We start from the raw sequence: 18255 nt of genomic DNA on the forward strand, positions 1-18255 counted from the left end.
GCACAAGCGCAAGCATTACAGAGGCACATCCAATCTATCCACAATATGCAATCGTATGGAATGTCAAATTTCCCACACAACCAGCAGACATCACAAAACTTACATCATGCAAATTTTGGACACACTGGACTTGGCGGCGGAATGTTGTATAATAACCATATCTCGTCGTTTAACCAAATCGGGAATCCATTCCTTACGAATATGTTTCTTGGCGGAGAGTCGCCAGACTCGCCCGACATCCCCGACCCGATACCAACGCCTGCACCGCCGACAACACCTGCGCCGGCGAACCGAGTTTCGGACAAAACACAGACACCGGCTGATCCCGGACCGGCGAAAATCGTTGACGCCATTGTGACAGAGCTAAAAAAGCCGGTGGATCCTGCAACTATTGCCGATAAGGTTTCTAACAAAAACAACAAAGCAAATGCCGGCGGTGGAAAGGTTGAGGAAGAGGAGGAGCTTGAAGACTTACCGCCGACGACGACAGAAGCTACAACAACTACAACAACGACAACACCAGAAACACTACCAACAACCACTACTATCTCAACAACGACCAGTACTTTACCTACCGCCACCAGCACAGTTGCGCCCTCAGATACGACATTGTCGCAAGTCGTGGAGTCGCTAGCGGAACGCATCATGGCGCTCCTTAATCCGAAAACAAAGAAACCTGAAGACGCTATCGCCGCTCCCGTAGCTAAACCCGAATTAGCTCCACGTATAGCGCATCCAGCTGGCGAAATTGTGATTACCGATGGAGGTCGCGTGGCCACTAAAGTTGATGATGCAATTGGTGTATCATTGAATGTTGCACCTGAATCCGTAGGCACTTCCGTAAACACTGCGGTAAGTCCCTTCGACACGTTGGTGAAAGTTGCGGTAAATTCCGTTTCTTCTCCCATAAACATAATTGACTCTCCTGTTTACACCGCTATAGAGCCAATCGGCGTTTCCATCCACACCGCAAGTGGCCCCATTCCACTTCCGATGAACGCTGCTGCTATTCCTGTTCCACAGGTAAAACCAGCCATTAACAGCGTCCCGCCACCTTCGGTCGCCGATTCATTCATGATAACGCTTCATCAACCGCAATCCCAAGGAGCAGACAGCAGTAGCAAAACAGCGACGTCAGGTCCGGTCTCTCCGAAATCAGGTCTGCAGACGATAGATCAACCGAAACAGGAATTCTCGGCACAAACTGCACCGAAGCCAGCTCGTCGGACTGTTATTATTGTTAGACGGAATCCGAACGGATCTACATCTGGCGTACAGAGGATTATTGTCCAAGGCGAAAGCATGGGTCAATCATCCACCAGTGCTCTTACGTCCAGCCATATTGACGCACCTAATCACGTAACACGAGCCCCGCCGGAATCAGCATTACACAATACGAACGTTAATGTCGAGGTCAAGAAAGCCGTAGATCGTGTGTCATCATTTGGAAGCTTAGGAATAAAACATGATGCAGACACCGAACGTCGCAATAAAGACACTCATATGGATACCCCGGTTGGAAACATTAATATTAATTCAGCCGTCCACATAAATCCTACAAACAACCACGTTCCTATGGATTCGTTTAATGCTAATCCAGCCGCAAATGTAAAACCTATCAGAGATTCAAATACTCCTACGACATTGGACGATTTTGGGAAACATCGGTTGGTCAGTAATCGACCATTCTCACCAGAAGCATTGAAACCTTTGCTCAATACGATTGTCTTTCCAGCGTCCCAAGACACTGCTCATGCGCAGCATGTCGCATCTAATATACAAAATATCGCGGCCGGAAACGAAGGAATACTGCGCCGAGAGGGCATCCAACGGACACCCATTCTCCAGACGGTGCCACCTGCCGACAGCAGCACCACGTTTCATGTATCAGCAAATGAAACTATCGAAACGCTGTCGCCAAAGGTATCTGGCAAAGACACTAGCAACACTGTTCTACCTCAATCAATTCCAAAGCCGAACGCAGACAATAAGAAAAGCAATAAAGCATCACCTGTTAAGACTGATAAATCCGAGCAAATTAGCGCTAGATCCGATCAGTCTTTAGAGGGAACAGCGTCGCTCAATCAAATCCTAGACAACACACCAACTCGCATATCTCCAGAAATGCTTATTAAAGAGATACAATTCGGAGCGAAAGGCATCGCTGGGAGTGTGAATGTGAATGACCAGGCTTTGCAAATCAGCCAGATGCTCGTAAACTTTCTTAAACAGGGCGGAAGTACCTTAAATGAACAGCCTCTCCCAAACAGTTTAAACGAGGCTGGCGATGTAAACGCTGCGTCAGACTTCAAACAGAACAATATACAGAATATTTCGCCCCTATCTCTAACTGTCAATGACAGCCTAAACATGAAGCGACCATCGTTGGTTGATTCGATACCGGCTACGGTTGATAGCTCTTCGCAAACAGTCAATCAACACGCAAGAATAAGTCTCGTTCCAGCCGCCCTGGCGCCGGAAGGTCATAGCCCTGCGATAGCGGAAGCTCCGGTTGAATTCGCGCCATTCATGTCAAGTAACGACTTTGGCGGGCTTACACTGCAACGTCATCAGACCGCCCAGAGTTTCGGTACCCCGCAGCAACAATTCAATCAAATGGACGCTACACAGGTACTCAGTGCTCTACAGACTGATACAAATACAAGCTCGCAACCAGCAACCATTGAGTATGTTTTAACGAGTTTGCAAAATTTCCTATCATCGAATCTCAACGTTCAGAATGTTTCCTTCGTCTCATCGACGCCAAGAACAACGACGACAACGACCATCGCAGTTACTCCAAAACCATCCTCCACCTCTACTACTACCACCATACCACCACCTCCCTCTAACAATGCGATGAATATCTTAGCCAGTTTAGTTCAGCTGCATGTACCACACAACATGCCGCCTGACGCTATTAGCGTTTTAGAAAATATTAAAAAGCTTCTTACAGACGCCGGCTTTTACGCGACAACGACTACAACACCAATATCAGCATCATCATCAACAACAACAACAATTTCATCAACAACGGCTACTACCACAACTACAACAACAGTTCCGTCTACTACAACAGCTACATCAGCAGCGCCATGCACACCGCTTTCGGCAAACTTTCGGTGCGTCGGGAAAGAGATGTTTGCGGCAATGGAGTCGATGGGTGCCTGGTGCATCGGCATGTGCGTCAAGGACGCCTGTGTTCATACTGTGTGTGAATGCGGATGCAACGTCACACAGACGGTTTCAGTGAAAATAACTACTACGCAGAAAATGCCGACGACGACGACTGACGAACCACCAGAGGAGGAGGAGATCGAACTTGAAGACGGCATGACAACGAGTGCAAAACCCTCAACGACGACAACGGTGGATCCGGTTCCATCGGAACTCCGTAATCTTCTACCCACCTCTCCGTCGCCCTCTGAAGATTTTACTCTTAATCCCTTAGACAAACATAGCGCTCACGTAAGACAACTTAACAAACATGTGGAAACGGTGACAAATGTTGCGTGGGGCTCGCAATCCAAAAAAGATGTCAAAAAAGCAATCACGCAATTAGCAGAGGGCACCGTGTTTACCCCGAAGGTTGGAGCAAGCACGGTCGAATCAACGACGCGAGCGGCTCCCGCTCCGAACTGGAGCGGAATGCACTGGGGTTTTCTTCCACAGCCGATACCCACGGTGCCGGAACCGACGCCTGTAGAGCGGAGCTGGCATAGGAGGCCGCTACGAGAGAAGTGGTCCCGGAGCGAACGCTTTAGCAGCCTGATTAATCAACCAACTCTGGTGCAACCCCAACTGCAGTTGCCGCCAAACATGCCTGCTATGATGTGGATACCGGTTCCATCAATGGCTAACATGAATCCTTTCGGGCAACAGATGAGTGGAATGAGATTTACGTGGGGTAACCAAAAGGCCGGCGGGGAGGGTGGGGAAGGCGGAAGTGGCGGCGAAGGAAACGAGGCGAACGATAAAAAATAGATATTTCCCTGTCTCATGAGGGTTGACATTTTCGTTGTTTTGGAAATTACAGGGTTTGATGATGGGATGACGTCATGGTGCGTTTTTATTTGTGACCTCATCATGTTTGCGTTTCGTACCCACGTTCTGGAAGAGTACGACCCAGCGCCGAGTCAGGCGTGAATCAATCGTTTCTACAAAAATAGAGTTTGGTGTCAATGTAAATGTCGGTGTATTTATTTGTTCTGTCCGCGTTATTTATTGTGTGTGTGTGTTTGTTGTTAAGTGGATTTAAATGTTCGGACATAGATCCAGACATTTTGTAAACGATGAGCTGCTTCAAATAATGCTTAGCTAAATCAAACGGTGAACGTAAACTGTGCTTTCCATAACCTGAAACGAACTTAACTTAACAGTTGCAAACTAGTTTGTATGAAATGTTTAATACTGGTAGATATGTGTACATTTCTGTAACAAGGAACTTGTCTTAATGTATACTCCTTCTCGCAAGTCTAGAAAAAATAAATTAATTTACAAACCTAAAATGTTAAGTATTTTCATTAATAATATTTATAGAACCATATTTCTGATTAAAATGTGTTGTTATAGTTATAATTTAGGTTGTTGTTGTTTCTCGGTGTATTTGAAGTTTTATCCGATCTTAGGTTTAATGCTGCGAAGACAATAACAGTTCAACGAATTTATGTCGGTGTTAAGTCTTTTACATTAACATTATGTTATTATTCAGATGACTTTCAAAGAAAAACTCATCAGATTCTTTTGATACATCGAATATCTCGGTTGAAAATCCTGTTTGGTAATGCTACTTATGAGAAAATATAAAATAAAATATTATTATCCAATTTATTTTGAGTAAACATCTGACCGAGCTTGACCGTATGTCATCGTTTATAAAACATGTCATCTTACTGTGTTCATTCACTAAAACTTATTACAAAACAAGCTTTATGGACTTAAATTTTCATTCAACTGGCTAAGCAATTTAAGACGTATCAGTTCAAAAAATATGCAAGTAAAACTCCAGTCCTCATAGCTGATACACATAACAAATAAAACAGTTAAACAGCGCCTCAGTGTAAATGTATCCCTTATTATATAGAGAATAATAGGTTAGTGTTGATTATAGATCAGGTTTATCATGCGAGGCTTAGAAAACAAAAAGCACAAGCCTTTGCTAGTGCTTTTTCGTTTTTGTGCCGAGAATGATTAACCTGATCTATAATCAACACTTATCTATTATTCTATTTATCCCACTGTTTAGTCAGTAATCCTTTTTATTTAAACAAAATTAGTTGTCATGAGTGTTTGTCGTACTTTGATAATGACTGTAGTGTAACCAAGGTCAGTGTATTACTCCGCGTTCCAAAAATAACCGCGGATCAAATAATCATTTTTTAAATCAGAATATCGTTCTGTGACAAAGAGTCCTGCGTTATTAATTACAATATTATTCATATTGAATTGCAAATCTATTAGTTTTATAACATCAATATAACATTTAGTTGTTATATACGAGGAACTACATTTGTTTACAACGTAGCCTAACAACGTAGCACGTGCCGTTGATTATATTAAATTTAATAAACGGGGCTTTAATCAACCGAATTCGATGTAAAAGTGGGATAAAAGATATTTCTCTCATGAAAATTCGAATCGAGTGTTTTCATGAAACCCTTAAGTGCTACCTTAATAGGAAAGAATTTTCCGCGTTGGCATATACATGAACATCCACAACTACAAGGAGCTAAATCATAAAAAAATGTTGAATGTCGCATAACAAATATAACCAAGCAAGAATCCGTCGACGAATGAACTTAGGGTTTTTGCGGCAGATCATAAAATCGATGATGATCGTTATACGTCACACTACACCATATTACGTACACTAGTTCACGTTCCGCTTTTAGTTGATATGTCAATCCATACACGATCACCTGTTCACCGCCAAAGGGGACAGTGCAGAGCGGGTACGGATAGGCTGGGGTATACAGAGTGTCGTGATGTACGTAACTAGTGTCAAACTAGTGTGAATAAAATAGTTGATGTCATTCGAAAGTGGTGAATTTGACATTTCAACGCGTTGATTTTCTTTGTCACTCAATTTGTTTTCTCACTGAACACATTTTTGTCATGGAATTCGTTATTAAAAATTAATTAAATTATGACAATGACCAATCTTCTCAAACCTCTTATTCTAGTGCGCCAGTTTTCAGCAACTGGTATTGCTCTAGTCGTGTGGTATTTCTTGGAAGATTAGTTTGAATCTAACCGTTTCAATCAATCCAAAAAAAATAATAAAGAAGCTGAAACGTTATACATATTTTAATACGTATTCAGGGTGCCATATCAAAGTTTTTTTTAGGGTTTTACACACGAGCTAGACATAATGTAAACACGCCATTAAGTACTTAATTTTCTCAAATATCTCAAGTCAGTGCTCACTCTGGCCTTCAGAAAATAATAGCCATATTTTTTTTCCTTAAAAAATAATAGCCAAAACATATACGGACTTTTCCGCAAAACGGTACTGAAGGCAAAAAGAAAGAAAAAACAATGAATCTCATTTTATCTATGTTTTATTAAATGTATATCTATTGGATTTAAGTTATAATATATATATCATAGACATCCCTAATTTTAGAAATAAATTGTTCCAATTTAGAAGTATGGGAGAGTACACTAGGCATACATGGGTTAATTCTCTGCGAAGTGTGACGTTCGTAAAACTGTTTAAACGCAAAATTAATTGCATCAATCTGTCCGGGGCGACTGTATCAGTTTTATTATTTTGTTTTAAAAGTTGGTGTACTGTTAACAATTGTAATGGATAGATATATATCTCCTGAGTTTCTGGAGTCGCTATTTTCTTTATTAAATAATAGCATGTCTATCCACAGTATCGGCACTCTTAATGCATACATACGAATTTTGAAAGTGAACAATTACTAAGACACGCATGGGCATGTGTTGTGTCAATCTATAGACCAGTTGACGAGTGACGTCACGCGCACCTGCAAAGTTTAGACTCCGCCCACTGGTTGGCAAAAAGAGGTAGAATTCATATAAGCGCATATAGAGAATGTTGACAAAAGCATCGTTTTTAAGGATAATCATGCATAATATAAACTATAATTTTACTAATTATGTCTAAATAAAACATTAGCACGCAAGGGAATGCATCATTGGAACGATTATATTGTTGTTATTATTTGTTTTTACTAACAACGAACTCGGGAGTGGAACACAATCTAAGAGCTCGATATCTGGTAACCACAAAAACCTCTCTACTTGGCACTTCTTCGCGACCAGTTTTAGTTTAAACATTCTCAGAAATTGAAATTATTTCAGAATAAATTAAATTTAATTAAAGAAAACAAATAAGGATGGTAACAAACAACTAATAGGTCAATTTTATGTACGCAACATAGGGTAACTGATTTGAACCTTTATATGTCTGAAAAACAAAACAACAAAGACCCATAAAATGTATTTTATAGGTGTTTGGAAAAAAAACAACCTTGTTATACATTAATTAAATTCTCTTGATTAATGTAATTGTTTTTATGTAATTGTTCATACTAATTTTGACAATCGTTGTTGCAGCATTTATGTCCCGGTGGTTAATCTGCATGGTCATTGTCAACTGGGTCATGCGAGTTGTGTATAGAGTTATTTCTTAAAAGTTGACCCAGCATTTGTAAACATATTGCAAGACATATACATTTTCAGAAAGGAAATTCATTTCTGCGTTGAATAAGACCAAGATCGTGAAAATCGCTGCTTAATTGATGAAGATATGGCTGTTCAAAGTGATGCACCCCGTTTTTGGGTCATTTTGAGTTGCATACCTTGTTATATATATATTTGATAGTGAATTATTTTTTTCAAAAAAAGTTAATTTTTCGTTATAATATGATTATTTATCATTCAAAATGATGTTTTCACTAATTTATATCATAGCAACACGCTAACCACCTGTGAGTTTGATTGGTGTGGTGACGATGGAATAGGAAGTTTCCTCGAACATATCTTTGATATTGACCTATTTTAGTCCTTAGAGGCATTAAGTAGTATAGCTTATATTTGTTATGTGGACGAACCATATTGAGTATGTTTGATAAAGACCTTTTTAATGGCTAATTCAGAAATGAGTGCGAGGTTGTGCCAGTCCTCACATCGATTTACACCCCAATGCTTTTAATTTGCATTTACAGTTCTAATGTGGTTATTGCAGTTTGTATTATTTATGTCTGTAGCTTGTGTTCTGTTAAAAAAGTTAGAACACGTAATGTTTCTCTTGAAAAGGTTCTGACGTCTTATTGTTTGCTGTATTAATTCAGAACTTTGCCATTTTTCTTAAATTTGCAATTGATTGAGCAACAACGCATTACTTTGAAAATTTAATCACTTTCTCCATGAAGTAAATACACACTTTGAAAAAACGTTTTTTTTTTATAACAACGCTATCGATACCTACAACATCGGCAGAAACAATGCCAACATAAACATTAACAGTAGCAGCTGAAAAATGACAACAATAATTGTAACAACAACAACATTCAATATTAACTAACCTTTAGAAGTAAATATACATGTTTAATACAAATTAATAATTATCACTCTGACTGAAAAACGTTGAACAATATTAAGTGTTTTTAGTATTTTAAATGAAAAATCTATAAATTCTCAAGAAATCACATAATCCTATTATTATGTTCAATGTATGATGTATAATAGAATTCACCGAAATTCAGAAAATCTTATAGATAAATGTTTCATGGAATTACATTAACACACAACCAATGTATTAATATCAGGCGTTTTCATTTTTTTATATGAAATAATTGAACTATATGGCTTTTATTTTATATCTTTCAATCACGTTTTAGCGACCTATCATTTTAACTTCACTAAGTCTTTTTTTAACCAACACGAAACATTTTAAGTCGAACTCGACAGATCATCCTACACATCACTTGACTGACTATTTTGAAGCAAATTAAAACGAATGTGAAATATAAATATTTAGAACGATCTCGAAGCTTTATCTCCTTCATCACGTTGCTATGTTTTGCAAGTTAATCACGTGCGTATCGCGTGACGGCCATTTGAGGGTTTTTAGAACGAGCTTGGCACGTGCTCCTGAAGCCAGGATGAAATAGCGTGATAGTTGCTGTCCATCCAGTTAATGTTCGCCCTAAAATAGTGCAAAATAACCTGACACATCTTCAAACTTTATGTGAACATGAAGCTTATAATAACTGAACGAGGTCGAATGAAGTAGCACTACCATAAAGGAAAGTTTTGAAACAAACTAGATACAACAAGAAGAAAAAAAAATATTTAATATTTAATAACAACCCATATAAATAAGCTATGAAACATTTTGTAGTTGCAGTCGTTTTGACTATGTATCGAATTGGCTAATAAACTAAGGGACAGATAATAGCAGAATAAAATTATTAATTTATATACATATCGGTGCCAACAATTCAATACCCGTAAACGACCGACTTTTTGTTTCCTGCACCCCACACGGTCTGATAGTTGATCGAACAATTAATTCTATCGCAGAACAGGACCTATTAAGTTTATAGCATTTAATTATACAATAAACATTGATTTCCAACATGCATGTTGTTTATTTTTAATCGTATACAGATAACAAAATAAAATAAAATACTTTATAAATTACTATTCTCGAACACTTGTTTAGAAACCAAAGGTATCCTTTCAATAAAAAGCACAGCCGTAAATGTCTCCCACCTGATAAGCGCCAGTGCGTTGTCCGCGCCCTGTTTTGCTCCTTTTGGTGGTTTCTCTTTGAACAATAACTCCAGCTGTATCGACAAGCAAAAAACTAATGTTAATTTAAAGTAACATTTCTACTCAAAATCAAAGAAAATTTCGTACAAATGTTCGTAAAATAAACTTAACCAATTAAAAATCAGTGTTCCTTATGGCAATTGCGGAAATTTCAACGCCATATGTGGTTTGGTAAAATAGATGTTTGTGGATACAAAATGCTCGTTTTTGGCCTGGGGCGAAGCCCCTAGGCCATAGTACTGATACCGATTTCTGAGACAAGTTGACTTGGCTGGCTGCCAAAACCAAATTTGTATAACTCAGATATACCACTTATAATAAGTGCGTGCGCAATAAAATTAGTTCTTTGCAGATCTCAATAACCCGGATTGTAAATACAGAACATCACTATATAACATGGCAGTGTCATACAAAGTGTTAAAAAATATTATCGAATCAAAATTGTTAAGCATTGGCTACGACATAGTTTTTATTGTTTACATATTCATGCGAGAATAAGTTCCTCACTGTACGGTCTCTAACTACCGTTTCGCGGAGTTTGTCAAAACAAGAGAAACTTTTTTGCCATTAATAATAGTTTTACTTTGAACTTTAATACATGTAAAAAAATATTATTGAATCAAAATTGTTAAGCATTGGCTACGACATAGTTTTTATTGTTTACATATTCATGCGAGATTAAGTTGCTAAACTTGACGGTCTCTAACTATCGTTTCGCGGACTTTGTCAAAACAATAACAACTTGTTGGCCATTAACTTTGAACTATAATCTAAACCAATAAAAATAAGTCAGTGGAACTTTAAGTTTCCGTATTTTCTCTTGATTTTTACACGGTTTAAATTAACCTCAGCTTTAATAACAATGAATACAGTAGGGCACAATCGACAGTGACAATTTTCGGATAAACTTCCTGGTTTTGTCAAAGGTAAATTAAAATGAGTTTTTCGTTTGTTTTTCTCATTAAAAAAAATCAAAGTTCGTCTTAAAGGATGGAATTTCATGTTTAATGAATCTATAACACCAATCATGATGTTTGTATGAGCCGTTTTGGCGGTCATAACGACGATTTTAGACGCTGTTTATGTGTCTGTTTGTCTAGGTAGTTGTCAAAATCTTAAACACTTCTCAATTTATCATTTGTTGTTGAACTTTTCTATAATGACAATATTAACATTTCCTTGAACAATTTACGGGCATATATTCCCTTAGACGTATTCTACTTTCATTTTATGTACTTAAAATTATTGTATTACATTTAACAGACTGTGAACTAAGCAAGGTTGTATTAAAAACTAATATCAAATTTATGTTGCAAATCTTTGTGCAATCTCACAATGACAGGTTAGCGATGACAATTCCATGCGAAATGATAGCATTAATGCATATGTCAGGAATGTGTTTAATTAATATGTAAATTTGATTATTTTTATTGGTACATATTTAAATGTTTCTATTTTTGTCAAAATTTTTAGTTTTGGATGTCAATATTAATGGTTGTGTTCATGATCAAGTTTAACATGAAAGCAATGATGATCTAAGATTCATAACAACAAATAAAGAAAGTAGAAAGAGAAAAATATCTTTCTCATAAAGCACGACCAACTACACAAATATGTGGTAATGCTTTTGAAACTTTATATTTTCAATGAATTGTCAGACATGACCAAGAGGTTGCAGCTTAAGAAAACTGATTTAATGTTCTCAGTAAATATGTTTCTGGACTATCGGAATATCGTTTAGATTGTATTGAGATGTAATACTTCAGCAGACCTTTGTTTTCATTGTCATATATTATTTTCAACTATAACACAATCATACATAAATATTTTGCTATATTTTATTTATTCAGGGGCAGAACCTACTACCTGGTAGTTTCAATGATGAACTATCATGATATAGGGCTAAAAGATGGATGTGCCATATCCACCTCATGAAAAACAGATTGGGCAAAAGTGGAGTGCGAACACTAAATTATGTGCTGCTAAATAGCGGTTTTGATATGATTTACAACTTGCATTGTTTACACTGTACCTTCATGTATACCATGTGACTTTAAGATCTGTGTTGGGAGAATAAGGCGCGACACAGATAACATTTTTAAGGATGTCTTTTTTAATTATTTCACCATTTGTAATGGGATCAAGTCGAGAGCTCGCTCATTCGTGAGAGTGTTCTATGGATATTATGATTTTTTTACCAAATAAGTTATTTTCAGTAAAGTGCAATCGCGCGTTTGTAATATGAAGTCCCAACACTGATCCGACATTTTTCTAACCGTTCAAACGCGTCATTGCACATTACTGAAAAAATACTGATTTGTTTAAAAAAAAAATCGTGATACCTATAGAAAACTATCACGAATCAGCCGGCTCTCGACTTTATCCCATTTAAAATAGTGAAATATTTAAAAAGAAATCGGTGAAAATGTTTACTGGGGTGCGCCTTATTCTCCCAACACAGATGGTTTACCTTTATGGTGTTAAGTATGCATACTTTTTTTTAATATTAAACATTGACAATATACTATTCACTATGCATATCTTGGGGGTTCAGATTGTATAATGTACCAAGCAATAATCTTTTTTTTCGTCTTGATTATATAATTTTAATAATATTTCTTGTGTTATTTTCACATAGAGTAAGTTAAACAAGCATTAAGGCAAAACTAAAACATGACATGGTTTTCAATTTCAATAAATTGTTGACAAGCCTATGGTATCTACTGGTGATATGTATTTTTTTATGTGTGTGTTTAAGGGTTCTAATCAGTCATTTTTATTTTAATTATTGCAGATCTTTACAAGTGAATTTGGCAAATCCTGATGCAACCTGAGCTTACCAAGTTTACTGACAGTTAGGACTCTGTGTGGATGATAATATGGACAAGGTGATTTTTCTTCAAAGAATAAATACAATACTTTTTTTATTGATGTGCATGAATTTGAGTACAAAATATCAACAATGTGTATCTTGTGTTGTTTTTCCAATCAGTCTGTCATCCATAGGTAATATATTAACTATGAAAAGGGAATAATTGTTTTCACCTTTTTGTTGTTTCTGCACACCATGTCAGATATATGAACATATATTTTATGCCCCCAACGGGCGGCATATAGTTTTCGCACTGTCCGTCTGTCTGTCCTCCGTAAAACTTTTCGTGTTCACTCTCTAATTCAAGTAGTTCTAATCTGATCTCCAAACTTGGTCAGAAGTTGCATCCGGATAATGTCTAGGTCAAGACGAACATGGGTCATGCCGGGCCAAAAACTATGTCATAGGGTCACTTAGTGCGTTTCAAACATTCAGCATGGTGTCCGCTCTCTAATTAAATTAGTTTTCATCCGATCTTTCCCAAACTCTGTCAGAAGTTGTATCTACATAATGTCTACGCCAAGTGTGAACATGGAGCATGCCGGGAAAAAAAATAGTTCACTGGGTCACTTAGAGCGTTTTAAACATTCAGCTTGGTGTCCGCTCTCTAATTCAAGTAGTTTTCATCTGATCTTCACCAAACTTGTTCACAAGTTTTATCTAGATGGTCTCTAGGCCAAGTTCGAACATGCATGCAAAGAATTGGCAGAAAAAAACATCTACAAACTGCAGCAGATGACATATGTAACAAACAAAATTTAAATATTGAACACCTGTTATGTAGCAAACTAATTGTTAAATAAAATAAAGGCGATGTATACATGTATCTCAAAAACATTTACACTCTTATGCTTTTATGTAGTGACAAAGTTACAGTTGGGGGCATCCGTGTCGTGCGGACACATTTGTTTGATTAATGATAAACAACTCATTCATAGTTATCTAACTGTAAAATATTCTATGCACGATAATAAATACATTGTATTGTATGCCTGCTAATATTGAGGTCTGAAAATAATATCACTAATATTGTTGTAGTTCATTTAAACATCAAGATATGTGATGTGAACGTATGTGTTCATGTTATGTTTGTATTTGATTTATTTTTACATGTAAATGAATATTTTGGTGTTTAAAGTTCAATCTATAGTGAGTTAATTAGTGACGTGTGCAATTAAATATGTAGTGCTTATTGCTTTAATTTTGTTTTAGTTGAAAAGCCTGTATTTGAATCTCTACGTATGAAATGCACTAGTGAATTGTGTTTGACACTTATGCGAAGATTAATAATATATTAACTTCAAATACATTGTTGATCACAAACAGCATGTATATGCAATCCACAAATTACTGTTTCCATAGCAACTGTTAACTTAATGTATTTTGTCTACTTAATTTTATCAATCATGGAACAAAATTGAATTGCTAAATAAACAAAATAATGTCTGGCAGTACAGACACACAACACAAATTGTATCATGAGGAGTTATTCGTTTTAGTTTTAAGTTCATAGCTGTACAAAATGTTCAATTTCTGAATACAAACATTTTTCCAGAAAATGTGCATATATTTATGTATATAATAAACATGTTAATGATGTTCCATATCTGTCCAGAACATATTTTGTTGATTTTCTGTGCTTTTTTTGGCTTAAATTCTTTAAAATAGTAATAAATATGAAAAAAGAACATTTTTAGTTCCCATGGCAACCATGAGTATTTACGGATTAATATTAGTACAATGAATTCCGTACTTTGAAATTAATTATGTTCATCCAGATACGCGATCAATGGAGATATTATCAACACAAACTGATCAGCATAACATGTACCGATACTGGTTGAATAAGGACGTCATTTCATCCAAAACGGGCATTCAGCATTTATGACACACAAAAAGTGACAGACCCAGATGGGTCATCATCTCGTTCCCAGCCACATATCTTCCTCGCCTATATAGGATGGCCATGACTTAATGATCGACTATCCATTGTGACTTTTTGAAAAATGCAGATGCAGCCTTGATTTTTATAAACCTGTTTATAATAATGCATACACATACTATATCAATAAAAAAACTTCCGACAAAACGTCTTCTTAAACTATATATTTTTTTAAGAACTAAACTTCTTCCCAAGCACACTAAATCTAGCCCCAGGCCTTCAGTGCCTACGGCGCTTTGATTATTATTGTTTTGCAAATCTATTCATACGACACATGAACACTAACATGGTGTTCGTGTGTCGTATGAATAAATATATTCGCGGGAATTAATTGTGGCCACAAATAAATAAAAACGAGCATTTTGTATCTACAAAAATCTATGCAATCATACCACATCTAGCGTTGAAATTTTGGCTATTGCTATAAGGAACACTGATTGTTAAGGTGTAAACTTTATTTTACAAAATACTTTACGAAATTTTCGTTGATTTTGAGCGTTATAGAGACTTTATTAACGAAATTTTCGTTGATTTTGAGCGTTATAGAGACTTAACATAAAAAATAAAAATAAATGAGAATAGCTTTGCGATTCTAAGGGTACACGAGTTAATCTTTCTGCAACATCTCGAACTTCTTATAGAAATAAGAAAGCTTTATTTTTTATTGTTTACATTTTCCACAGAGATATTTTAAAACCAAAGGGAACTTACCTGTCTTAGTTCAAACTCACTGTTCACGTACTGAGTAACTTCCCCTATCATCTCACTGATTATGAACGTATCGGCTCCAAACCTAAAAATAATACCCACTTAATGTCTACCCTACCTTAAAGAAAGTATGTATACCATTGAAAAGGTTCTAACTTATCACCAGGAATATGAACCGTAATTAATTGTCGCCATGATTTGAAATCGTAATTAATTGTCGCTACGCATTTAAAACGTGCATACTTGTCGTTTAGATCGTCCCAGTAGTTCATAAGGAAGTGCAGTGCGATCATTCGGCCCAGTGGCGTGCTGGAGAAGTAGTTCGTCACGAGGCGAACATCTTGGAGCTTTATCTTGTCTCCGTCGAAGATCCACTGGGCATATCTGAAGAGATAGAAGGTGGTAATTTTAATATGAGGCTATTCATAGGAGGATAAATGGAGTATTCTCTTGTCGGGTCTTTAAAATGAGGTCTAGTCACAAACGCGCAACTGAAAATTAATGTTGCCGTAAATATCCCCTGTGACTGTCTGAAGATAAGAACAAAGGAAATAACTAGTTTTCGTTGGATCAAATAAAGTGGTCGCCACTTAATGTTTGCCATACTAAAAGTTTCCGTGCATTTCGTAACATCGTGTTATAGTAGCCACATTATAATGTAGAACTATTGAAGCTTTTAAATCCTAATATCCTCACAGAGACCCATTTTGCCCCAACAACAAAATACCAGCCTTGGTTTTGGGGTACATGCAAGCACCTAAAGTAACATCGCGCGCCTCAACTTCGTTATTTATAAACAAACTTACATAATACAATACCATAACGCTTTACCTCCAGAGCAGATAGGGTTTCTGAGTATGCGCCAGCGCCTCTAGTAACATCTCGCGTTCCGCGGGAGACTGCGTGCTCTGAGACTGGTTCCACACATAGTCCCACTCGTCCACACTCCCCTCCTGTACGCCCACAGCGTAGATCAGCTGAGCGTAATCCGTCGTCGGCCTAATTGTTACCAAACAGAGATAAGTTCAATTAATCAGAGGCCGTTTCGCCAGGCTTCGATTCTTTTAACCTCACGACGTTGATGAGCTTTGCAATGTATGTGTCTGAGTTTCATGAAACCATCTTTTATTAATCATATGTTGTTATTGACTTAATATTCTAAAGGTTCAGTTTCGCCACTGTGTGCACCATGTGTTAACAGAATATTCAAGAGATAACCCCTCTGGTCGGGTCAGAAGTGGCGACATTAGCCAACTTTGTATATGCCGTAAGTGATCATATACCTAGACTTAAATGACAGCCTACTTATGCGTGTACGAAGCTTTCATAAGTTGCCTTAATTATTCATACAATGAAAGGGAATTACTGCACATAAGTAGCGTTTTTGGATTTTAGAAATACATGAAACATGCTTTACTTTTAAAAGATAGACAATACCGTGTTCCGTTAATCATCCATTCCCGGAAGCAACGTTTCGCGTACATCACCGCAGATTTTACACCTACGTCACATCCGGTTCGTAAGAGCGTTCGCCGTAAGTACCTTCCGGAAAAAAAAAGAAGTCACATAAATTAAATGGCAAAACATCATTTAATTCATAGTTTTTTTTTAAGAATCGGTGCCAAAAACTGACAAACAAACACGCATTAAATACGTTTGTAAAATTTACTGACAATCATCTAATTCCTTTATTTGTAGGGCTGGAATTTACCATCTAATGCGGTTAAGTGCACACGAAAGATCCCTTATGTTTAACCTGATTTCCTTTTCAATCGGTTGAGTCGTTTTGCATTTAAATACACAAAATTGTCCAGTTAATATATACAATGAACATCTGGGAAGTAAATTTACTAGTGTGAACCCGGTATTGCAGGTATACTCAATTTTAAGTATTCGGTCTAATCCGGTAAACATAAACGATCTTTCAAACTGACGGAAATGGCCGATGTCATTAGATTTCTGTAAACTCACATTTCAGGCAAATCCCCAACTCCATCCATACCGACCTTGTTTAGGACAGGCTCGATGAGCTCTCCGATATACTTCTACAACAGAGTACATATCAATCAGGCTTACTAATAAAATTAGACCTTTTTGCTGCTAAAAATGCAAAGAGTGTGAACATCGATTTGTGTTTCATCTGATCTTGGTGTGTTATAAAAAATCACGTTGAAAACTTTTATCAGTGTTTATGAGTAACGAACAATCCTTCTCAGTTCTTTGGTTTCGACGATGATATAGTTATTTGACGATAATATATGAATTTATAGGGAATGTAAACTGTTTCGGCGGTGATATTATTATGTGATGGATGTGAAAGGATGGGATACCGTGGGTTTCGACGGTGATCAGAACAGTGGAAAGATCTCTGTATATAAACGTGTGTTTTTTTCGCTCCATTATTTGTTTGTGGTAGAAATAGGATGAAACTGATATGATTGTTCTTGTAATTTTTTCGAGAAGAAAAGAAGCCCGACCTGTAGAAGCACATAGGCGGTGGTCTTGGACAGCATGCCTCGTATAAACTCTAAGCAGTCTAGAAACGCCTTCCACGGGACATAACTCTGCTCGTGACTTAGATACGTCGTTATGTTGAACGCGATACCGTAGTCGAGCAGGGAGGCTCTAAGTGACGGTGAATAGAAAATACCAGTTTCATACTTTACTTAACAACACCAAAACATAAAAAACACACATTGCAAAAAAAGAGTTTAGTTAAACTTAACTTCGTACTTTTCGTAAGGTTGTAAAATGACCATATTTTTAGAAATAATGTGTGCGTGTTGACATATTTTTTTAAAGCCCATACAATACTCATTTACAACACTTTTATGTTTAATATATAATTACAAATCGTATAAAACAAAAACAGCTAAAATGTTCGACTATTATAGTCAAGCCTTAGTTTGAACTGGAACAAAAT

At 36.9% G+C, this 18255-nt stretch overlaps 2 protein-coding genes across 2 annotated transcripts in view; one reads left to right on the forward strand and one right to left on the reverse strand.

Annotated features, from left to right (window-relative positions):
* The first annotated feature begins 201 nt into the window (after positions 1 to 201).
* On the forward strand, positions 202 to 3984 carry LOC127869848 (mucin-5AC-like). Its single transcript, XM_052412508.1, has one exon. The coding sequence runs from the start codon at positions 202 to 204 to the stop codon at positions 3982 to 3984; it is 3783 nt and encodes a 1260-aa protein (XP_052268468.1).
* A 4387-nt stretch (positions 3985 to 8371) lies between these two features.
* LOC127867717 (glutamyl aminopeptidase-like) overlaps positions 8372 to 18255 on the reverse strand; it is a 33338-nt gene continuing 23454 nt past the window's right edge. The window contains exons 13-20 of the mRNA XM_052409061.1: positions 17810 to 17957; positions 17304 to 17377; positions 16770 to 16874; positions 16164 to 16331; positions 15576 to 15716; positions 15336 to 15417; positions 9751 to 9824; positions 8372 to 9181 (exon numbers count right to left, since the gene is read on the reverse strand). Coding sequence (XP_052265021.1) covers positions 9103 to 9181; positions 9751 to 9824; positions 15336 to 15417; positions 15576 to 15716; positions 16164 to 16331; positions 16770 to 16874; positions 17304 to 17377; positions 17810 to 17957 — 871 coding nt within the window. The 3' untranslated portion in view covers positions 8372 to 9102. The remainder of the gene's footprint in view (positions 9182 to 9750; positions 9825 to 15335; positions 15418 to 15575; positions 15717 to 16163; positions 16332 to 16769; positions 16875 to 17303; positions 17378 to 17809; positions 17958 to 18255) is intronic.

Source organism: Dreissena polymorpha, chromosome 2, assembly GCF_020536995.1.
Source record: "Dreissena polymorpha isolate Duluth1 chromosome 2, UMN_Dpol_1.0, whole genome shotgun sequence".
Taxonomy (NCBI): domain Eukaryota; kingdom Metazoa; phylum Mollusca; class Bivalvia; order Myida; family Dreissenidae; genus Dreissena; species Dreissena polymorpha.